Source organism: Puma concolor, chromosome B2 (assembly GCF_028749965.1).
Source record: "Puma concolor isolate L17-30 chromosome B2, mPumCon1.1.hap2, whole genome shotgun sequence".
Classification (NCBI taxonomy): domain Eukaryota; kingdom Metazoa; phylum Chordata; class Mammalia; order Carnivora; family Felidae; genus Puma; species Puma concolor.
Window position 1 is genome coordinate 370,811 of NC_141671.1, and position 21,908 is coordinate 392,718.

General features: G+C 40.3%; 2 protein-coding genes across 2 annotated transcripts; both read right to left on the reverse strand.

Moving 5' to 3' along the window:
• Positions 1 to 1,262: 1,262 nt before the first annotated feature.
• Positions 1,263 to 2,216, reverse strand: LOC147580533 (olfactory receptor 12D2-like). The gene has a single exon (XM_086705981.1). The coding sequence runs from the start codon at positions 2,214 to 2,216 to the stop codon at positions 1,263 to 1,265; it is 954 nt and encodes a 317-aa protein (XP_086562107.1).
• A 17,088-nt stretch (positions 2,217 to 19,304) lies between these two features.
• On the reverse strand, positions 19,305 to 20,304 carry LOC147580534 (olfactory receptor 12D1-like). Its single transcript, XM_086705905.1, has one exon. It carries the CDS (start codon positions 20,281 to 20,283, stop codon positions 19,330 to 19,332), a length of 954 nt encoding a protein of 317 aa, XP_086562031.1. The 5' UTR covers positions 20,284 to 20,304; the 3' UTR covers positions 19,305 to 19,329.
• Between the last annotated feature and the right edge of the window lie 1,604 nt (positions 20,305 to 21,908).

A 21,908-nucleotide genomic window follows, 5' to 3' on the forward strand; every position in this document is an offset into this window, starting at 1 on the left:
ATTTTGTAAACAATTCTGATCAACAGAAATGAGGGGCTGAGACAGTTCAGGGTAGAAATGTCTTCTCCACAGACACATTTTATTTTTTTTAATAAACAAAAGTAGAATTGGGGGACCAAAAACACTGGATGAGATCAAACCACAGTGTTTGTGTTCACAAAAGTGGATGCAGAGAATTTGAACTGTCAGTCCCTGAGCTCATAAAGGCCAGTCACAGTCTTTATCTGCATCTCTATAGGGTCATAAATGCTTCTCCCACCATCCCTCAGGCCCAGTGGCCGCTCCCAGGACTTAGAAAGTAGGGAACATAGTGCCTCCCAACATTAGCTCCAGAAATGCCTCAGCAATTATGACTTAGTGTCTTTTGCTATGTATTGGCTTGGTGACAAGTAAGGAAAACACAACATTTTGATGAATTCTGAACGTTTCCCCAGTATTACATCATATGGCATTATTTATAATCTGTGAAAAAAATCATAGAAATAGGAAAAGAAAATAGAAAAATAGGTAGGGTTTTGAAACTCATCCTTTGTTGTGACTAAGATTGTGGTAAAAATAAAATACTAATTACCTAGAGAGGGATTGAGTTTCTTTTTCTAGTCTGTTCCCACACTCAGAAATATTTAAGACCGTTCCTTTATAATTTGTCCAGTTGATTTAAAAACACCACTGGAGATAGAGGTTCCAAAACTCATTAGAAAAACCATTGGCTAATTTATCCATGTTTATCAGTGCTTAAATCATTTGTTTTAACCACTTACTTGCCTCCTGCTTAGAGAGATACATACTGATTAAAAATTCCTTTAATTCTTTTGTAAATTACCATTGCTCATCCTATTAACTGTGGTTCAAATTCAATACCTCAAAATACAACAGGATAAGAATTTTATTCCTCACGTTAAAATACATTAACTTAGAAGAACTACACAGATAAACAGCTCTAAGTAGTAGTCATGTACCCAATATATGGGTAATATAGAAGTATTTCTATCCTTGGTTTTATTAGGGAATTCTTAAGAATACATAAATCAGTTTTAGAAGTGACATCCTGAAAACAAATTGAACATGAGGATTCTATGGCTGGTGTCCCATGGTTTCATGTTTCCATTACGCTACCTAGGCATGCTTTATTTAACATAATCAGGCTAGATTTTCCCATTATTTTTTCTTTGGACAGCTCGACCTGTTATACATAGTGTACATGATCTGAGAAGCAGTCTAACCTCACACACCAACTTCATCATTGCCTATTGCTTCCTGTCTTAGAAGTGTGCTCTAGATGTGTTCAGGTCACCCCTCCTTGTGAACACACTACCCAAGGCAGCCTTCACGTCCTTGTTCCTCAGTGTATAGATCAGTGGGTTCAGCATAGGAGTGACCACAGTGTACATGATGGCAGCGACCTGGTCCTGGACCATGGAGCTGCCTGAGACTGGGCGGATGTAAATGAAGATAACAGGAGCATAGAAAAGAATGACCACCATGAAGTGAGAGGCACACGTGGACAGTGCTTTGCGGAGCGCACTACAAGAGTGGGTCTTGGAGAAAAGAGAGATGATTATGGAGAAGTAGGAGAGAAGTGTTAGGAAGAAGGGGCCCATGGCAGTGGTCCCGGTAACCGTGTTGAGAAGCCACTGGTTGAGCTCCGTGTTCCCGCAGGCCAACTCCAGCAAAGGCTTGACATCACAGAAGAAGTGATGGATCTGATGAGAAGCACAGAAGTTCAAGCGAGAGGTCATCATGGAGTGCAACAGGGCATGGAAAAAACCAATGGTCCAGACCGTGACAGCCATCCGGGTACAGAGCTGGTAATTCATGATGACAGAGTAATGCAGTGGCCTGCAGATGGCCACAAAGCGGTCAAAGGCCATCACGGCCAACAGCATGGCCTCCGTGCTGCCCAGGAAGTGGAAGAAGTGAAGCTGGCTTATGCATCCCAAGAAGGAAATTGTCTTGTGTGTAGAGAAGAAGTTCTCCAGCATCTTTGGCAGTGTCACCGTGGAGTAGCAGATATCTAGACACGACAGATTTCCCAGGAAGAAATACATGGGTAAATGGAGTCTTGGATCAGAGACGACAACCAGGAGGACTGCTCCATTGCCAAACACACTGACCATGTAAATTGCAAGGAAAACCACGAAGAGATAAGGCTGCAGTGCTTGGATGTCTGTGACTCCCAGGAGGAGAAATGCAGTGACTGAGGTTTGATTCAGCATCGCTTAAGAGAAAGGATGAATTACTCTATGGAGCGTACCTCTGTTGAGAATCAGAGACTTTGTAGTTGAGGATTTTCCTGTCTACACAATGGGTACTTTGAGGGAGGGCATTGTTGTTTTACACAGTTCCCACATCAGGCCTTTTATAGGATTTGCCTCATTAGACTATTAGATATTATGGTGAACTGTTGGTTATGGGTCATTGGTCCACCATTTTTTCCCCTCATTTGATTGTCATTAATATGTTTCTTTCTCCCAGAGACTCAGAGCATGTAGCCAACCTACCATCTTCTTTGGCTGTGCACTTCTACCTTCTGAGAAAACTTTAATCGGTGTTCAGACTGCTACCTCCAGACCTTGTAAGAAAGCCCCTGAAGGGTTTTAACTAAGGAATATAGACAAGGAGAGAATGAAAACAATGGAAGGAAATCTGAATGGAGATGCAGACATGGGGTGCCTCCTACAACAAGGGGAATTTTTTTTTTCTAAGCTTGGGAAATCCCTGAGAGGAGAATAGAAAGATTTGACGTGAGAGGAATAAAGGAGTGGGTTAATGAGGCAGTACTTCTCCATAGCTTGGAGGATTCTAGGCCATAGAGTTGAAGGAATTTAGAGAACATACCCGATCTGTGCTGTACCTCCGTAAAAGGCTGGCTCCATACAGGTCAGAGTAGCTTTCTTTGACAGTATGTTTTGCACCCTGTTAATCTTACCTTTCCTATGTAAGATACAAATGTTATGGCAAATATCATTTTGGGTTCTCTGACTCACCAAACAAAATTGGATCAAAAATTCATTTGGGGAAGAAACCTATTTCTAACATTAAAGACAATTTCTAATCAGACTTGTCCTTACTCAGTCATTTATTTCACTGCAATTTTAATGCTGAGAGATTAGATATTTACTCTGGAGAATATTTAGAGAACAAGGCTTGCTGAGTTGAGAATGAGATATGGCAATAAAAGTATATGAAGAGACTTCACAATCCACAAATGCAATGGGGAATCCATCATAAAATAGGAAACCAGCTCTAGATCTGGGCGCTTACTTGCATATAAACAAGCATGCAGAAAATCTGGGGTCCTCTCAGCCCGAGTCCTAAGGCATTCTCTTACCTGATTGTCGGATTCACAGCCTACCCAGCTTTGCAGGTTTACACTCCCAACAGCTGTAAATGGCAGGAAGATATTTGAAGTGACTGTTCATATTGGGATTGCAGCATGAGCTCTTCATGTTCAGAAATGTCTTTGTCTCCTTCTGACATTCTTCCTGCCTCTCAGGAGCCACAGACCTTAGGCATATAAACACGGAGAGAGTGTCCCCTGGGTGTGAGCATGATCGCTGTGAGAATAAACAGGATATTTTCCCATACTTGCAATTCAAGACAATTCCTCTTGGGTGTTGCTATCTTGAGTTCCATCTTTTTTTTTTTTTTTTTTTTTTTTTTTTGCCCCCACTGCTCCATGTTTTTCTTTTCTATGTTTCTTCGTTATTTGCAGAGTCCTGGACAGCAGGATTGTCAGGGGCCTTCTATGTTTTCTTAGTTCAACTACCTTTTCTTCCTTTGTCATCATGGGTGCTTCCCTGAAAAACTTTGTGAGAGGGGCACCTGGGTGGCTCCGTCGGTTAAGCATCCGACTTCAGCTCAGGTCATGATCTTGCGGTCCGTGAGTTGGAGCCCCGCCTCGGGCTCTGTGCTGACAGCTTGGAGCCTGGAGTCTGCTTGGGATTCTGTGTCTCCCTCTCTCTCTGACCCTCTCCTGTTCATGCTCTGTCTCTCTCTGTCTCAAAAATAAATAAACATTAAAAAAATTAAAAAAACAACTGTGAAAAATTGAAAAAAATTTGGCAATGTTTGGTAAGGAATGGAGGCCAGTTCCATTGACCTGTATAGATGATGATAATCTTTAACATTCCACATAATTGTTACTATGGTCCTGTGGAAAACAAGACAGAGGAACAAGGAGAAGTAGGATTGCTTTTATTTATTCCAAATTAGATTCTTCATTGTTGGTAATAACGTTAAATTTGTTTGTTTGAAATAGACATCCCAAGGCTCACATCTTTCTCTAAGGAATGAGGCTGGTCTCTCCTTGTTTATCCTCTCTTGTTGCTGCAACTTTTAGGTGAGAATATTCTGTGAGCCTCATCCCAGGAATATATGCAGTCTGACATCCATGCAAACTTTCTTTTTTTTTTTTAAACGTTTTTTTTATTTTTATTTTTGGGACAGAGAGAGACAGAGCATGAACGGGGGAGTGGCAGAGAGAGAGGGAGACACAGAATCGGAAACAGGCTCCAGGCTCTGAGCCATCAGCCCAGAGCCTGACGCGGGGCTCGAACTCACGGACCGCGAGATCGTGACCTGGCTGAAGTCGGACGCTTAACCGACTGCGCCACCCAGGCGCCCCCATGCAAACTTTCTTATAACAGTTCTAAACACCCTGTACCCTGCCCGTCTTTGTGTTGAGATCCATTATTGTTGCTTTGAAGGAATTTATCGTATGTCTCACACGTTAAAAATTCCTTGTTCAAAGAATGCCTGTGTGTATTTGTGAAAGCAATTGTCTCCTGAATTTGACTGAGGTCCCTAACTCATAGTTTGTGAGATGGAGCACTGCTTTGAGCTCTACAGTAACAAATCAAAGCCCACTCTCGATTCTCTCTCTCTCCTCTCTCTCTGCCCTCCCCATGCTCATGTTCTTTCTCTCTCTTTCAAAAAAACAAATAAACTTAAAAATAATTTTCCTTGTTCAAGTATATGCTATAAATAGAATGGAAAAAACACTTACTTTGTGCTCGTTTTTCTGAGTTTCTTACAGGCATTAGCTCATTTTTTTCTTCCAATCACACAGCATGAGAAGTACTAAAATCATTCCTAGTTATAAGAAAAGGGGAGCTCAAATGATTTAAGTAATTTTGCTGTTTCCTCCCAATGTTACTGAGGAGTCATTGACAAGTATAGTTGTATATGTTTCAAGTGTACAGTGTGATTTGACTTTCATATATGTGGTGGGATGACCACCACCATGAATATCATGAATGTTTCCATTGTCTCGCATTGTTGACACTTGAGTGTGGAGAGAATGCTCAGAGTGTACTGTCAACTTATTTCCCTGCCATTGAATGTCCCTGCTTTGTAATAAATTGTGCAACTGGTGTTCAAACTAAGAGTCCAGTTCTGCAGCTAACTGCAGTGTGGTCCATTCGTTCAAAATACTGCCCACCTCAATTTTATCTACAGTTCCCACAGATCTAGAAATCTGATATTTTGATGAAGTCATGCCTAGCACATTTTCTCTTTATGTTTTGTCTCTCTGAGGTCTTGTTTATAAGTCATTTTCCTCCTCAAGTCAAAACAAAATTGTCCTCAATATTCTTTTATTATATGGTCAGCTTCATGGGCATGTGACTGCAGTCCCCACACATTTAAAGCTTTTTTCTTATCATCTTGAAATTCTCAGTAACTTTGTTTTTTTTAAAATATATTTTAATGTATTCATTTAAATTCAAGTTTGTTAACATACAGTGTAGTATTGGTTTCATAAGTAGAACCCAGTGATACATCACTTACATATAATACACGGTGCTCATCCCAACAAGTAATCTCCTTAATTCCCATCCCCCATTTAGCCCATCCCCTACCCACCTCCTCAGTTTGTTACTGTAGTTAAGAGTCTTTTATGGTTTGCCTCCCTCTCTGATTTTTATTTTATATTTATTTAAATAGAAGTTAGTTAACATACAGTGTAATAATGATTTCAGGAGTAGAATTTAGTGATTCATCACCTGTACAACACCCAGTGCTCAGCCTAACAAGTGCCGTCCTTAATGCCCCTTGCCCAATTAGCTCATACCTCCACAAACGTCCCCTCCACCAACCCTCAGTTTGTTCTCTATCATTAAGAGTCTCTTGTCGTGTGTATCTCTATTTTTTTTCCTTCCCATATGGTCACCATTTTACCCTGAAAACCCACTTATGAGTGAAATCATATGATGTTCGTCTTTCTCTGACTTAGTTTGCTTAGTATAATACCCTCTAATTCCATCCACCTTGTTGCAAATGTCAAGATTTCATTCTTTTGGATCGCCAAGTAATATTCCTTTGCATATATATACCACATCTTCTTTATTCATTCGACATTCGATGGACTTTTGGGTTCTTGCCATAATTTAGCTATTGTTGGTAGTGCTGCTATAAAAATTGGGGTGCAATTACCCCATTGAAGTAGCATTTTTGTATCCTTAGGATAAATACCTAGTGTTGCATTTGCTGGGTGATAGGGTTGTTCTAGTTGTAGTTTTTTGTTTGTTTTTTAAGAATCAACGTAATTTAGGGGCGCCTGGGTGGCGCAGTCGGTTAGGCGTCCGGCTTCAGCCAGGTCACGATCTCGCGGTCCGTGAGTTCGAGCCCCGCGTCCGGCTCTGGGCTGATGGCTCAGAGCCTGGAGCCTGTTTCCGATTCTGTGTCTCCCTCTCTCTCTGCCCCTCCCCCGTTCATGCTCTGTCTCTCTCTGTCCCAAAAATGAATAAACGTTGAAAAAAAAAAAAAAAATTTAAAAAAAAAAAAAAAAAAAAAAGAAAAGAAAAAAAAAAAGAAAAAAAAAAAAAAAAAAAAAAAAGAATCAACGTAATTTATGAGTAAACAATTCACAAAAAATAAAAATACAAATGTGTCTTAAACATGAAAATTTTTAAAACTTCCTACTAAGGGAAATGTAAATTAAAAATAAAATTAAATACTATTTTTCAGCTATCAGCTTGACAAATGTCAAAGGTTGACATATTGGCAAGACAATGACAAAGGCATTCATATATTTCTGGTAGGAATTGCCCTCCAATATTTATGGAAGGCAATTTGACAGTACCATTATTACAATTGCAGCTATATATATTTTAATTAATTAATTAAATTTACATCCAATGTAGTAGCATATAGTGTGACAATGATTTCAGGAGTAGATTCCAGTGATTCATCCTCTGTTTATAACACCCAGTGCTCCTCCCAACAAATGTCTTCCTTAATGCCCCTTAACCATGTAGCCTGCCCCTGCCCCCACAACTCCTCCAACAACCCTGTTTGTTCTCTATATGTAAGAGTCTCTTATGTTTTGCCTCCCACCCTCTTTTTATATTATTTTTGCTTCCCATCCCTTATGTTCCTCTGTTTTGTATCTTAAATTCCTCATATGACTGAATTAATATGATATTTGTGTTTCTCTGAGTGACTAATTTCATTTAGCATAATACCCTGTAGTTCCATCCACATAGCTGCAAATAGCAAGATTTCATTCTTTTTCATTGCCTAGTAATACTCCATTGTGTATATATACCACATCTTCTTTATCCATTCATCTGTTGATGGGCTTTGTGCTCTTTCCACACATTGGCTATTGTCTATACAGCTGACAAAAACCTTGGGGTGAATGTGCTCCTTTGAAACAGCACACCTATATCCCATTGATAAATACCTAGTAATACAATTGGTGGGTCATTGGATAGTTCTATTTTTAATTTTTTGAGGAACCTCCATACTGTTTTCCAGAGCGGATGCACCAGTCTGCATTCTTACCAGCAGTGCAAAAGGGATCCTCTTTCTCCACATCCTTGCCAACATCTGTTGTTGCTTGAGTTGTTAATTTCAGTCATTCTGACTGGTGTGAGGTGGTATCTCATTGTGGGTTTAGTTTGTATTTCCCTTTATGATGAGTGATGTTGAATATTTTTTCATGGGTCTGTTAGTCATCTGGATGTCTTCTTTGAAGAAGTGTCTATTTATGTCTTCTGCCATTTTCTTAACTGGGTTATTTGTTTTTTGGGAGTTGAGTTTGATAAGTTCTTTATATATTTTGGATACTAACCCTTTATCTGATATGTCATTTGCAAATATCTTCTCCCATTCTGTTGGTTGCCTTTAGGTTTTGCTGATTGTTTCCTTTGCTGTGCAGACCTTTTTATTTGATGAGGTCCCAATAGTTCATTTTTGCTTTTGTTTCCCTTGCCTCTGGAGATGTGTTGAGTAAGAAGTTGCTGCAGCCAAGGTCAAAGAGGTTTTTGCCTGCTTTCTTTTCTTGGATTTTGATGTCTTCCTGTCTTACATTTAGGCGTTTCATCTATTTGGAATTTATTTTTGTGTCTGGTGTACGAAAGTGGTCCAGGTTCATTTTTCTGCTTGTCACTGTCAAGTTTTCCCAGCACCACTTGCTGAAGAGACTGTCTTTATTCCATTGGATATTCTTTCTTTCTTTGACAAAATTAGTTGGCCATATGTTTGTGGGTCCATTTCTGGGTTCTCTATTCTGCTCCATTGATCTGAGTGTCTGTTTTTTTGCCAATACCATACTGTCTTGATTGCAGCTTTCTAATACATCTTGACGTCCAGGATTGTGATGCCTACTGCTTTTGTTTTCTTTTTCAAGATTGCTTTGGCTATTCAGGGGCTTTTCTAGTTTGATACAAATTTTAGGATTGTTTTTTCTAGCTCTGTGAAGAATGCTGGTGTTATTTTGATAGGTATTGCATTGAGTACATAGATTATTTTCGGTAGCATTGACATTTTAACAAAATTTGTTCTACAATCCAGGAGCATGGGATATTTTTCCATTTTTTGGTGTCTTCAATTTATTTCAAAGCTTTCTATAGGTTTCAGTTTATAGATTTTTCACCTCTTTGGTTAGAGTTATTCCTAGGTATTTTATGGTTTTTGGTTCAATTGTCAATGGGGTCAATTCCTTGATTTCTCTTTCTGTTGCTTCATTGTGGTGTGTAGGAATGCAACTGATTTCTGTGCATTGATTTTATATCCTATGACTTTGCTGAATTCATGGATCCATTCTACAGTTTTTTTTTTTTTTAGTGGGATCTTTTGGGTTTTCCGTAGAGTATCATGTCGTCTGCGAAGAGTGCAAGTCTGAATTCCTCCTTGCCTATTTGGATGCCTTTTATTCCTTTGTGTTGTCTGACTGCTGAGGCTAGGATTTCCAATACTATGTTGAATAACAGTGGTGACAGTGGACATCCCTGTCGTGTTCCTGACCTTAGGGGGAAAGCTCTCAGTTTTTGATGAAGATATTAGTGGTGGGTCTTTCATATATGGCTTTATGATCTTGAGGTATGATCCTTCTAACCGTACTTTCTTGAGGGTTTTTATCAAGAAAAGATGCTGTATTTTGTCCAATGCTTTCTCTGCATCTATTGAGAGGATCATATGGTTCTTGTCCTTTCTTTTATTAATGTGATGTATCACATTGATTGTTTTGCAGATATTGAACCAGCCCTGCATCCCAGGCATAAATCCCACTTGGTCATTGTGAATAATTCTTTTAATGTATTGTTGGATCTAGTTCGCTAGTAACTTGTTAAGGATTCTTGCCTCCATGTTCATCAGGGAAATTGGTCTGTAGTTCTCCGTTTTAGTGGGGTCTCTGTCCGGCTTTGGAATCAAGGTAATGCTGGCCTCATAGAATGAGTTTCCTTCCATGTCTATTTTTTGAAACAGCCCCAAAAGAATAGGTGTGTTAACTCTTTAAATGTTTGGTAGAATTCCCCTGGAAAGCTATCTGGCCCTGGACTCTTGTTTGTTGGGAGATTTTTGATTACTGAATAGATTCCTTTACTGGTATGGGTCTGTTCCACTTTTCTATTTCTTTTTGTTTCAGTTTTGGTAGTTTATGTGTCTAGGAATTTGTCCATTTTTTCCAGATTGCTAATTTTTTTGGTGTATAATTTCTCATAATATTCTCCTATTATTGTTTGTGTTTTTGCAGTGTTGGTTGTAATCTCTCTTCTTTCCTTCTTGGTTTTATTTATTTGGGTCCTTCCCTTTTTCTTTTTGATCAATCTGGCTAGAGGTTTATCAATTTTTGTTAATTCTTTGAAAGAACCAGCTCCTGGTTTGATTGATCCCTTCTACTGTTTTTTTTTTTAATAGTATTGATTTCTGCTTTAATCTTTATTATTTCATGTCTTCTTCTGGTTTGGGGTTTTATTTGCTGTTTTTTTTCCCAGGTGTTTGAGGTGTATGGTTAGGTTGTATATCTGTGACCTTTCTTTCTTCTTTAGGATGGCCTCGATTGGTATATACTTCCCTCTTATGACCATCTTTGCTGCATCCCAAAGGTTTTAGGCTGTGGTGTTATCATTTCCTTTGGCTTCCATGTACTTTTTAATTTCCTCTTTAACTTCCTGGTTAGTCATTCATTCCTTAGGATGTTGTTTAGTCTCCAAGTATTTGTTTTCTTTCCAAATTTTTTCTTATGTTTGATTTCGAGTTTCATAGCGTTGTGGTCTGAAAATATGCACAGTATGATCTCGATCTTTGGTACTTCTTGAGGACTATTTTGTGTCCCAGTATGTGACCTGTTTTGGAGAATGTTCCATGTGCACTGGAGAAGAATATTCTGCTTTAGGATGAAATGTTCTGAATATATCTGTGAAGTCCATGTGGTCCAGTGTGTCATTCAAAGCTATTATTTCCTTGTTGATTTTCTGTTTAGATGATCTGTCCATTGTTGTAAGTGGGGTGTTGAAATACCCTCCTATTATGGTATTACTATTGATGAGTTTCTTTATGTTTGTGATTAATTGATTTATATATTTGGCCACTGCCACTTTTGGAGCATAAATTTTTACAATTGTTAGATCTTCTTATTGGATAGACCCCTTAATTATGATATAATGCCCTTCCTCATCTCTTGTTACAGTGTTTATTTTAAAATCTAGATTTTCTGACAAAAGTATGGCTACTCTGGCTTTCTTTTGGAGACGATTAGCATGATAGATGGTTCTCCATCCCTTACTTTCAATCCGTAGGTGCCTTTAGATCTAAAATGGGTCTGTTGTAAACAGCATATAGATGGGTCTTGTTTTCTTATCCATTCTGTTATCCTGTGTCTTTTGATTGGAGCGTTTAGTCCATTGATATTTAGAGTGAGTCCTGAAAGGTGTGAATTTATTGCCATTATGTTGCCTGTAGATTGGAACTTCTGGCGGTGTTCTCTGGTCCTTTACAGTCTTTGTTGCTTTTGATCTTTTTTATTTTTATTTTTTCATCTTTTGTCGCCTCATAAAGCCCCCCTTAAAATTTCTTGCAGGGCTGGTTTAGTGGTCACAAACTCATGTAATTTTTATTTGTCTGGGAAACTTTTTACCTCTCCTTCTATTTTGAATGATAACCTTGCTGGATAAAGAATTCTTGGCTGCATAGTTTTCTGATTTAGCACAGTGGATATATCCTGCCACTCCTTTTTGGCTTGCCAAGTTCATGGGAATAGGTCTGCTGCAAACCTGATCTGTCTTCTCCTATAGTTTAAGGACTTTTTTTTTCCCTTGCTGCTTTTACAATTCTTTCCTAGGCTGAGTATTTTGTGAATTTCAGTATAATATGCTTTGTTGATGGTCGTTTTTTGTTGAATCTAATGGGAGTTCTCTGTGCTTCCTGGATTTTGATGTCTGTGTCTTTCCCCAGGTTAGGAGAGTTTTCTACTCTGTTTTGTTGACATAAACCTTCTATGCCCTTTTCTCTCTCTTCATCTCCTGGGACCCCTATGATTTGGATGTTATTCCTTTTTTAATGAGTCACTGAGTTCTCTAATTTTATATTGTGCTCTTTTGCCTTAGTGTCCCTCTTTTTTTTCTGCTTCATTTTTCTCCATAAGTTTGTCTTCTCTGTCATTTGATTCACTCCTCTGCCTCAGTCATCCTTTCTGCTGTGGCATACATTTGAGATTGCAGCTCAATTACAACATTTTTTATTTCATTCTGACTACGTTTTATTTCTTTCATTTCTGCAGAAAGGGATTCTTTTGTATTTTCAACCCCAGCTAGTATTCATACGATTGGATTCTAAGTTCTGGTTCAGACATCTGGCTTGTATCTTTGTTGACTAAGTCCCTTTCTGTCATTGCTTCCTTTTCTTTCTTTTGGGGTGAATTCCTTCATTTTTATCATTTTCAAGGAAGAAAAGGAATTTAAAAGTAAAAAAAAAGAAAATAAAAATTAATAACAGCACAAAAAACAAATAAAGGATTCTAGATCTTAGATATGTTTTGTTCACATTGTTGAAAGAAGCTTGATGAATAGAGAAAAAAAAGGATAGAAAAAAAATAAGGAAAGTGTTTGAAAATTAAAAAAAAAGTGTATACAAGAAAGAATAAAATGAAATGATGGAAGTAAAATAAAATTTTCAAAGTTTACAAAAAAGTGAAAAATATAGGAGAAAAAAACAAAAATCTTTTTTGTTCAAACAGAAAATAATTTTTTTCTTTTTCTGTATTCATGAAGAAAAAGGAAAAAAATGAATAGATGGACTTGCAAATAGAATGAAATACAATTGAAATTAAATCCAGTTTCCTCTAGGGGCGCCTGGGTGGCGCAGTCGGTTAAGCGTCCGACTTCAGCCAGGTCACGATCTCGCGGTCTGTGAGTTCGAGCCCCGCGTCGGGCTCTGGGCTGATGGCTCAGAGCCTGGAGCCTGTTTCCGATTCTGTGTCTCCCTCTCTCTCTGCCCCTCACCCGTTCATGCTCTGTCTCTCTCTGTCCCAAAAATAAATAAACGTCGAAAAAAAAAATTAAAAAAAAAAAAATCCAGTTTCCTCTAGAAGTGAAACTATGAAGCGCTAGTTGTAGTTTTTTGAGGGACCTCTATACTGTGATAGCATTTTAAAAATTCATCCTGATTATTCCTAGGTCTTTGATCTGCAGCAAAGGATTCTCTGGTGTTTTCTATGCTTTTTTAAAGCTGAGTTAGTGGTCTTATGACTGTTCTTCTAAATTTCTGTTCAGATATATTATTTATATCTCTTTTGAGCAAGTCCCTTGCTGTGATTTATTTTTGACCTGTGTTTTGGGATGAATACTTCTGTCTTGTCATTTTGGCCATGTTTTTGTCTTGCATGTTTTAAAAGCTTGTTATGTTTTCTCCCCTAGAGTACTATTATATTAAAAAGGATCATACACTGTCCAGGACCTGTCCTTTAGGAAGTGTTCTTGGTGTATGCTGTGTGCTCTCTGCTGTTGTGTTTTGGCTGCTCCTTCCCATTGGTCAGCCTTATGCAGAGATCTTCCTTGCTTGCAGTGGGGAGCATTTGGAACTTTAACTAGATGTGCTTTGCTTTGGTTTTCATAATAAGTCTGGAAAAAGGGAAAAATAAAGAAACCTTCATCCCCTAAAAAAAGAAAACAAGAAAGGGAACACACACACACACACACACACACACACACACACACACACACAACGAAAAACCTAAAGAAAACAACGAACTGATGATCAGAAAATTATAAGGCTGATTCCAAAGAAAACAAAAGTAAAAAACAAAAGAAGTCAAGAAAAAAGAAAGAAATAGAAAAGAATAAGGCTCATTGTACAAAATATAGAAAAGCAAATAAAAAACAAACAAACAAGAAATTATGAGCATGATTACAAATGTAAAAAATAAGAAAGAAAAAAAGCTAAGGATGGTCATATCTCCACCATAACTGCAGGTGTCATTTTGACTCACTATTTGTAGTGCACTTGGTACATGTGGGGTCCTGCCCATGCCGTTCTGGATAGAGGCTGGCAGTGTTGGCTCAGACTCAGTCCTGCCACAGTAAATAAGCAGTTAGCAGGCACCTGGAAAGGAGACGGGTGGTGTTGGGTAGGTGGGTCCTACCTCCATGGGGTTACTGTGCTGCACTCTGAAGTTCCACCCTTTTGTTTTTGTGGGGAAAATGGTGCCACACCAATCTCCGGTACTAGACCAGAGAGCCTTCAGAAAGCCTTCACAGAATAGTGAGAGCCTTCAGTTCACCCTGCACCACAATTCCCCTATGTTGTTTCTTTGGCGTGGAGCTGGGATTCATTATTTCAAGTTTTAAAGGACCTTGCACTGCACAGACCCGTTTCTCTCCACTGGAATAGAGATTCTCCTCACTGCACGAAGTCCTTTGTCCCTGCAACTGTTCCACGCCTGCACAGTGCAGGGGATCTATGGTGTAGTACCACTAAACACAGAAAAGTTTATGTTCCCTCTGCATGTGCCTCTGTCCCCTGCTGATGAAAGACATTTTAGTAGCACTTTCAGGGTCTTTTGTCCATGGGGAGGCAACATACCCTCTTCTCAGGAACTCCAGGAGGGGGACTGTTCTCTCCCAGTGCTCTTTGGTGACCCCTACACCACACTGTGCACTCCGGGGCCAGCTCCCCTCTCCCAGGAGCACGTACCACAGCTCAGCTCCTGAGAGTCACCCACTTTAAAAACCTCAGAATTTGAGCTCCACAGCTGTTTGCAAAAAAGAACTGGGACACTCAGTATTTGTCGCTCCCCAGTGTGTGGTCTGGAGAGGTTTTGCTCTGGTGTGAACTCACTGCTGCACTTTCTCAACCCCTCTCTCTTTCTCTCCCTTTTGTCTCTCCATGGAATGGGTTCCCTCCTTTCCAAAGCACTGCTGTTTTTCTCCCTCACAATTCACTTCCACATACCTCATTCATTTCATGCTGTGGATTCACGCTGTGATTCAACATTTATATACATTTTGGAATGTTTACCACAGTTAGTATAGACACTATACAACATTATTAAATATGATTGACTATATTCCCTCTGCTGTACTTTTAACCTCTGTGATTTATTTGTTTTATTTTTATTTATTTATTTTTTTTATTTATATATGAAATTTATTGTCAAATTGGTTTCCATACAACACCCAGTGCTCATCCCAAAAGGTGCCCTCCTCAATACCCATCACCCACCTTCTCCTCCCTCCCACCCCCCATCAACCCTTAGTTTGTTCTCAGTTCTCAACAGTCTCTTATGCTTTGGCTCTCTCCACTCTAACCTCTTTTTTTTTTTTTTCCTTCCCCTCCCCCATGGGTTCCTGTTAAGTCTCTCAGGATCCACATAAGAGTGAAACCATATGGTATCTGTCTTTCTCTGTATGGCTTATTTCACTTAGCATCACACTCTCCAGTTCCATCCACGTTGCTACAAAAGGCCATATTTCATTTTTTCTCATTGCCACGTAGTATTCCATTGTGTATATAAACCACAATTTCTTTATCCATTCATCAGTTGATGGACATTTAGGCTCTTTCCATAATTTGGCTATTGTTGAGAGTGCTGCTATGAACATTGGGGTACAAGTGCCCCTATGCATCAGTACTCCTGTGTCCCTTGGATAAATTCCTAGCGGTGCTATTGCTGGGTCATAGGGTAGGTCTATTTTTAATTTTCTGAGGAACCTCCACACTGTTTTCCAGAGCGGCTGCACCAGTTTGCATTCCCACCAATAGTGCAAGAGGGTTCCCGTTTCTCCACATCCTCTCCAGCATCTATAGTCTCCTGATTTGTTCATTTTGGCCACTCTGACTGGCGTGAGGTGATACCTGAGTGTGGTTTTGATTTGTATTTCCCTGATAAGGAGCGACGCTGAACATCTTTTCATGTGCCTGTTGGCCATCCGGATGTCTTCTTTAGAGAAGTGTCTATTCATGTTTTCTGCCCATTTCTTCACTGGGTTATTTGCTTTTCGGGTGTGGAGTTTGGTGAGCTCTTTATAGATTTTGGATACTAGCCCTTTGTCCGATATGTCATTTGCAAAGATCTTTTCCCATTCCGTTGGTTGCCTTTTAGTTTTGTTGGTTGTTTCCTTTGCTGTGCAGAAGCTTTTGATCTTCATAAGGTCCCAGTAATTCACTTTTGCTTTTAATTCCCTTGACTTTGGGGATGTGTCGAGGAAGAGATTGCTACGGCTGAGGTCAGAGAGGTCTTTTCCTGCTTTCTCCTCTAAGGTTTTGATGGTTTCCTGTCTCACATTCAGGTCCTTTATCCATTTTGAGTTTATTTTTGTGAATGGTGTGAGAAAGTGGTCTAGTTTCAACCTTCTGCATGTTGCTGTCCAGTTCTCCCAACACCATTTGTTAAAGAGACTGTCTTTTTTCCATTGGATGTTCTTTCCTGCTTTGTCAAAGATGAGTTGGCCATACGTTTGTGGGTCTAGTTCTGGGGTTTCTATTCTATTCCATTGGTCTATGTGTCTGTTTTTGTGCCAGATTTATTTGTTTTATACTGGAAGTTTGTATCGTTAATCCCCTTCTTCTTTTTTTTTTTTTTTTTTAATTTTTTTTCAACGTTTTTTATTTATTTTTGGGACAGAGATAGACAGAGCATGAACGGGGGAGGGGCAGAGAGAGAGGGAGACACAGAATCGGAAACAGGCTGCAGGCTCCGAGCCATCAGCCCAGAGCCTGACGCGGGGCTCGAACTCACGGACCGCGAGATCGTGACCTGGCTGAAGTCGGACGCTTAACCGACTGCGCCACCCAGGCGCCCCCTTAATCCCCTTCTTCTATTGCACCCATCCACCCACCTTCCTGCCCTCTGGCAACCACCAGTTTGTTCTCCGTGGCTATGAGTCTCTTTCAGTTTGTGTTTCAGTTCTTTGTTTTCCGTTTTTAGATTCCACGTATACGTGAAATATATGGTATTTGTCTTTCTCTGCCTGACTTATTTCATTTAGCAAGGAGCTTCAAGGTCCGTCTTTATTCTCACAAATGGTGAGATTTCCTTTTTTTCTCACGACTGAAAAACATTCCATAACACACCCAAATGTATGTCTGTGTCTACCTAGGGCAGATAACTGGACGCATCAGTTTGAAGTTCTTGAGATAAAAAGGAACCAAGCTTGAGAAACTGGACCCAACAAGCCTCATTTGTACCTTGACCCAATGTAGGTGAAAAGACATAGACTCTGACTAATACTGCAACGGGATGAGATTTTAGTATTATTTGGAGGGAGAGTAAGTGTGATTTGTATGTGGGGACAATGTTAATTATTAGAGTTGGACTAGAGTGGATTAAAGATGTCCACAAAATTTTTTTGATGTTCTTTCCCATGAAAGGTAGGGATTTCTTCTCTATAAAGTTTGTTAGGCCTGTGACCATTTTGTCCAGAGGGAATAGTAGAGGTGATGTCAATCCTGGTTCTTGGGTTTGTTGGAGAGATGACTGGCAGCCTTTGTCCTGGTCTGTTGGCCCCCACGTAGAGTGTCAAGCCTGAGGCCTCCATGCTGCAAAAACACAGAACAGCCACATGGAGAGAGCGGACCAAGGGAGACCCAGAGAGAGACTTTGCCAGCTCTCAGCTCTTCCATGTGAGGATGCTCACGTCAGCTCAGCCACGGCACAAGCATGATCAAGGAGAACCAGCCCTGCCCTGCTGTGTTCTCGCCAATTCCTGAGCCTCAGAAGAATGCAACTTCCTGGTATAGGTGTCTTCAGCTTCTGTGTTTGGGGATGCTAGTGTGTTAGGCAGCAGTAGCCAACCAGATAATGACGTGTTCTTCTCTGGTTCACGGCCTGCGTGGAGCTTGGATTTTGTAAACAATTCTGATCAACAGAAATGAGGGGCTGAGACAGTTCAGGGTAGAAATGTCTTCTCCACAGACACATTTTATTTTTTTTTTTATAAACAAAAGTAGAATTGGGGGACCAAAAACAGTGGATGAGATCAAACCACAGTGTTTGTGTTCACAGAAGTGGATGCAGAGAATTTGAACAGTCAGTCCCTGAACTCATCAAGGCCTGTCACAGTCTTCACCTGCATCTATAAATAGTCATAAATGCTTCTCCCACCATCCCTCATGCACAGAAACCACCCCTGGGATTTAGAAAATAAGGAACACAGTGCCTCCGGACATTAGCTCCAGAAATGTCTCAGCAATTATGACTTAGTTGTTTTTGTTACATTTGGGTTTGGTGACAAGTAAGGAAAACAAGACAACATTTTGATAAATTCTGCACATTTCATCAGTATTATGTCATATTGCATCATGACAGTCACTGGAAATTGTCATAGAAATAGTAAAACCAAAAAAAAAAAATAGGAAGTGTTTTGAAACTCAATATTTTCCATGAGCAAACACTGAGGGAAAAATTACCAACTGATTAGCTAGTGAGGGATTCAGAAATTTTAATTTCATTCTGTCCCCACTTTCAACAATGTTTAATAGCCATCCTGTACAGTTTATCTAGTTGACTTTAAAGTTTTTTTTTTTTTAACGTTTATGTATTTTTTGGGGACATAGAGAGACAGAGCATGAACGGGGGAGGGGTAGAGAGAGAGGGAGACACAGAATGTGAAGCAGGCTCCAGGCTCTGAGCTGTCAGCCCAGAGCCTGACGTGGGGCTCGAATTCACGGACCGCGAGATCGTGACCTGGGCTGAAGTCGGATGCTTAACCAACTGAGCCACCCAGGAGCCCCTTTTATCTAGTTGACTTTAAAAAATCTCTGGAGATAGAGGATCCACAACACTTTAGATAAACAATTGTCTATTTTCTCCCTGTCATTTAGTGCTTAAATCATTTGTTTTAATGAATTACTTGTCTCTAGGTTAGGGAAAAAAGAAGTCATGATGTACTGGTTGAAACTTCCTCTTAACTCATTTGTAAATTACCATTTCTTATTATCAGTGGTTAAATTCAACTCCTCAAAATATAACAGCATAAGAATTTTATTGCTCACATTTAAATACATTAACTGAGAAGGACCACAAAGATAAATAGCCCTGGGGCACCTGGGTGGTTCAATCCATTAAGACTCTGACTTCCCCTCAGGTCATGATCCCACTGTTCCTATGTTCAAGCCCCGCATCAGGCTCTGTGCTGACAACTCAGAGCCTGTAGCATGCTTCAGATTCTGTCTCCGCCTCATTGCCTCTCCCATTCTCAAGCTCTGTGTCTCTCTCTCTCTCTGTCTCTCTCTCATGTATAAATAAAAACTTAAAAAGAAAAAAAGATAAACATCCCTGGGTAGTATTTGTGTACTGACATACAGTTAATATAGGCATATTTCTATTCCTGACTTCTTTAGAGAATCCATAAGAATACATAAAAAAAAAAAAAGTTTCATTAACTGATATTCCAAACACAAATTGAACATTAGGATTCCATGGTTGGTGTCCGATGGGCTCATGTTTCCATTATGTTACCTAGGAATGCTTTGGTTAACACAATCAGGCTGGACTTCCCATTTATCTTTTTTTTGGACAGCTCGACCTGTTATACGTATTGTACATGATCTGAGAAGCAGTCTAACCTCACACACCAACTTCATCATCTCCTATTGCTTCCTGTCTTAGAAGTGTGCTCTAGATATGTTCAGGTCGCCCCTCCTTGTGAAGATACTACTCAAGGCAGCCTTCACGTCCTTGTTCCTCAGTGTATAGATCAGTGGGTTCAGCATAGGAGTGACCACAGTGTACATGATGGCAGCGACCTGGTCCTGGTCCATGGAGCTGCCTGAGGTAGGAGATATGTAAGTGAAGATAACAGGAACATAGAGAAGAATGACCACCATGAAGTGAGAGGCACACGTGGACAGTGCTTTGCGGAGCACACTACAGGAGTGGGTCTTGGAGAAAAGAGAGATGATTATGGAGAAGTAGGAGAGAAGTGTTAGGAAGAAGGGGCCCATGGCAATGGTCCCGGTAACCGTGTTGAGAAGCCACTGGTTGAGCTCCGTGTTCCCGCAGGCCAACTCCAGCAAAGGCTTGACATCACAGAAGAAGTGATGGATCTGATGAGAAGCACAGAAGTTCAAGCGAGAGGTCATCATGGAGTGCAACAGGGCATGGAAAAAACCAATGGTCCAGACCGTGACAGCCATCCGGGTACAGAGCTGGTAATTCATGATGACAGAGTAATGCAGTGGCCTGCAGATGGCCACAAAGCGGTCAAAGGCCATCACGGCCAACAGCATGGCCTCCGTGCTGCCCAGGAAGTGGAAGAAGTGAAGCTGGCTTATGCATCCCAAGAAGGAAATTGTCTTGTGTGTAGAGAAGAAGTTCTCCAGCATCTTTGGCAGTGTCACCGTGGAGTAGCAGATATCTAGACACGACAGATTTCCCAGGAAGAAATACATGGGTAAATGGAGTCTTGGATCAGAGACGACAACCAGGAGGACTGCTCCATTGCCAACCACACTGACCATGTAAATTGCAAGGAAAACCACGAAGAGATAAGGCTGCAGTGCTTGGATGTCTGTGACTCCCAGGAGGAGAAATGCAGTGACTGAGGTTTGATTCAGCATCGCTTAAGAGAAAGGATGAATTACTCTATGGAGCGTACCTCTGTTGAGAATCAGAGACTTTGTAGTTGAGGATTTTCCTGTCTACACAATGGGTACTTTGAGGGAGGGCATTGTTGTTTTACACAGTTCCCACATCAGACCTTTTATAGGATTTGCCTCATTAGACTATTAGATATTATGGTGAACTGTTGGTTATGGGCCATTGGTCCACCATTTTTCCCCCTCATTTGATTATCATTAAGATGTTTCTTTCTCCCAGAGACTCTGAGCACATAGCCAACCTACCATCTTCTCTGGGTCTGCACATCTACCTTCTGATACAAGTGTCCTCTCATCTCCTTAATGAACTCTAATGGGGGTTCTAATGAACTCTCATTAACTACTTGCCCAGACTGCTATATCCAGATATTGTAAGAAAGCACCTGAACGATTTTTAATTAAGAAAAATAGACAAGGGAAGAATGACACCAATGCAAGGAGGTCTGAATTAAAATCCAGGTGTGGGATTGCCTCTTGTAAAAAGGCAAATCTTGGGCGCCTGGGTGGCTCAGTTGGTTGGGATCCGACTTTGGCTCAGGTCATGATCTCATGGCTTGTGAGTTCAAGTCCCATGTGGGGCTCTGTGCTGACAGCTCAAAGCCTGGAGCCTGCTTCAGATTCTGTGTCTCCCTCTCTCTCTGTCCCTCATACTCTGTCTCCCTCCTGTTCTGTCTCAAAAATAAGTAAACATTTTTAAAAAGGCACATCTTTCTAAGTTTGGGAAATCCCTGAGAGGAGAATAGAAAGATTTAATGTGAGAGGAATAAAGGAGTGGGTTGATCAGGCAGTATTTCTACATAGCCTGAAAGGGTTTCGAGTCCATAGAGCTGGAGGAAATTTAGAGAACATACCCGATCTGTGCTGTACCTCTGTAAAAGGCTGGCTTCATGTAGGTCAGAGTAGCTTTCTTTGACAGTATGTTTTGCACACTGTTAATCCTACCTCTCCTGTGTAAGATACAAATGGTATGGCAAATATCATTTTGGGTTCTCTGACTCACCAAACAAAATTGGATCAAAAATTCATTTGGGGAAGAAAGCTTTTTCTAACATTAAAGACAATTTCTAATCAGACTTGTCCTTACTCAGTCATTTATTTCACTGCAATTTTAATGCTGAGAGATTACATATTTACTCTGGAGAATATTTAGAGAAACAGGCCTCCTGAGGTGCGAATGAGATATGGCAATAAAAGTGTATGAAGAGCCTTCACAATCCACAAATGCAATGGGGAATCCATCATAAAATAGGAAACCAGCTCTAGATCTGGGCACTTAGTTGCATATAAACAAGCATGCAGAAAATATGGGGTCCTCTCAGCCCGAGTCCTAAGGCATTCTCTTACCTGATTGTCGGATTCACAGCCTGCCCAGCTTTGCAGGTTTACACTCCCAACAGCTGAAAATGGCAGGAAGATATTTGAAGTGACTGTTCATATTGGGATTGCAGCATGAGCTCTTCATGTTCAGAAACGTCTTTGTCTCCTTCTGAAATTCTTCCTGCCTCTCAGGAGCCACAGACCTTAGACATATAAACACGGAGAGAGTGTCCCCTGGGTGTGAGCATGATCGCTGTGAGAATAAACAG

Coding starts and splice junctions, on each gene's coding strand:
- LOC147580533 (XM_086705981.1), bottom strand. CDS start 2,216: ATGCTGAATCAAACCTCAGTCACTGCATTTCTCCTCCTGGGAGTCACA.
- LOC147580534 (XM_086705905.1), bottom strand. CDS start 20,283: ATGCTGAATCAAACCTCAGTCACTGCATTTCTCCTCCTGGGAGTCACA.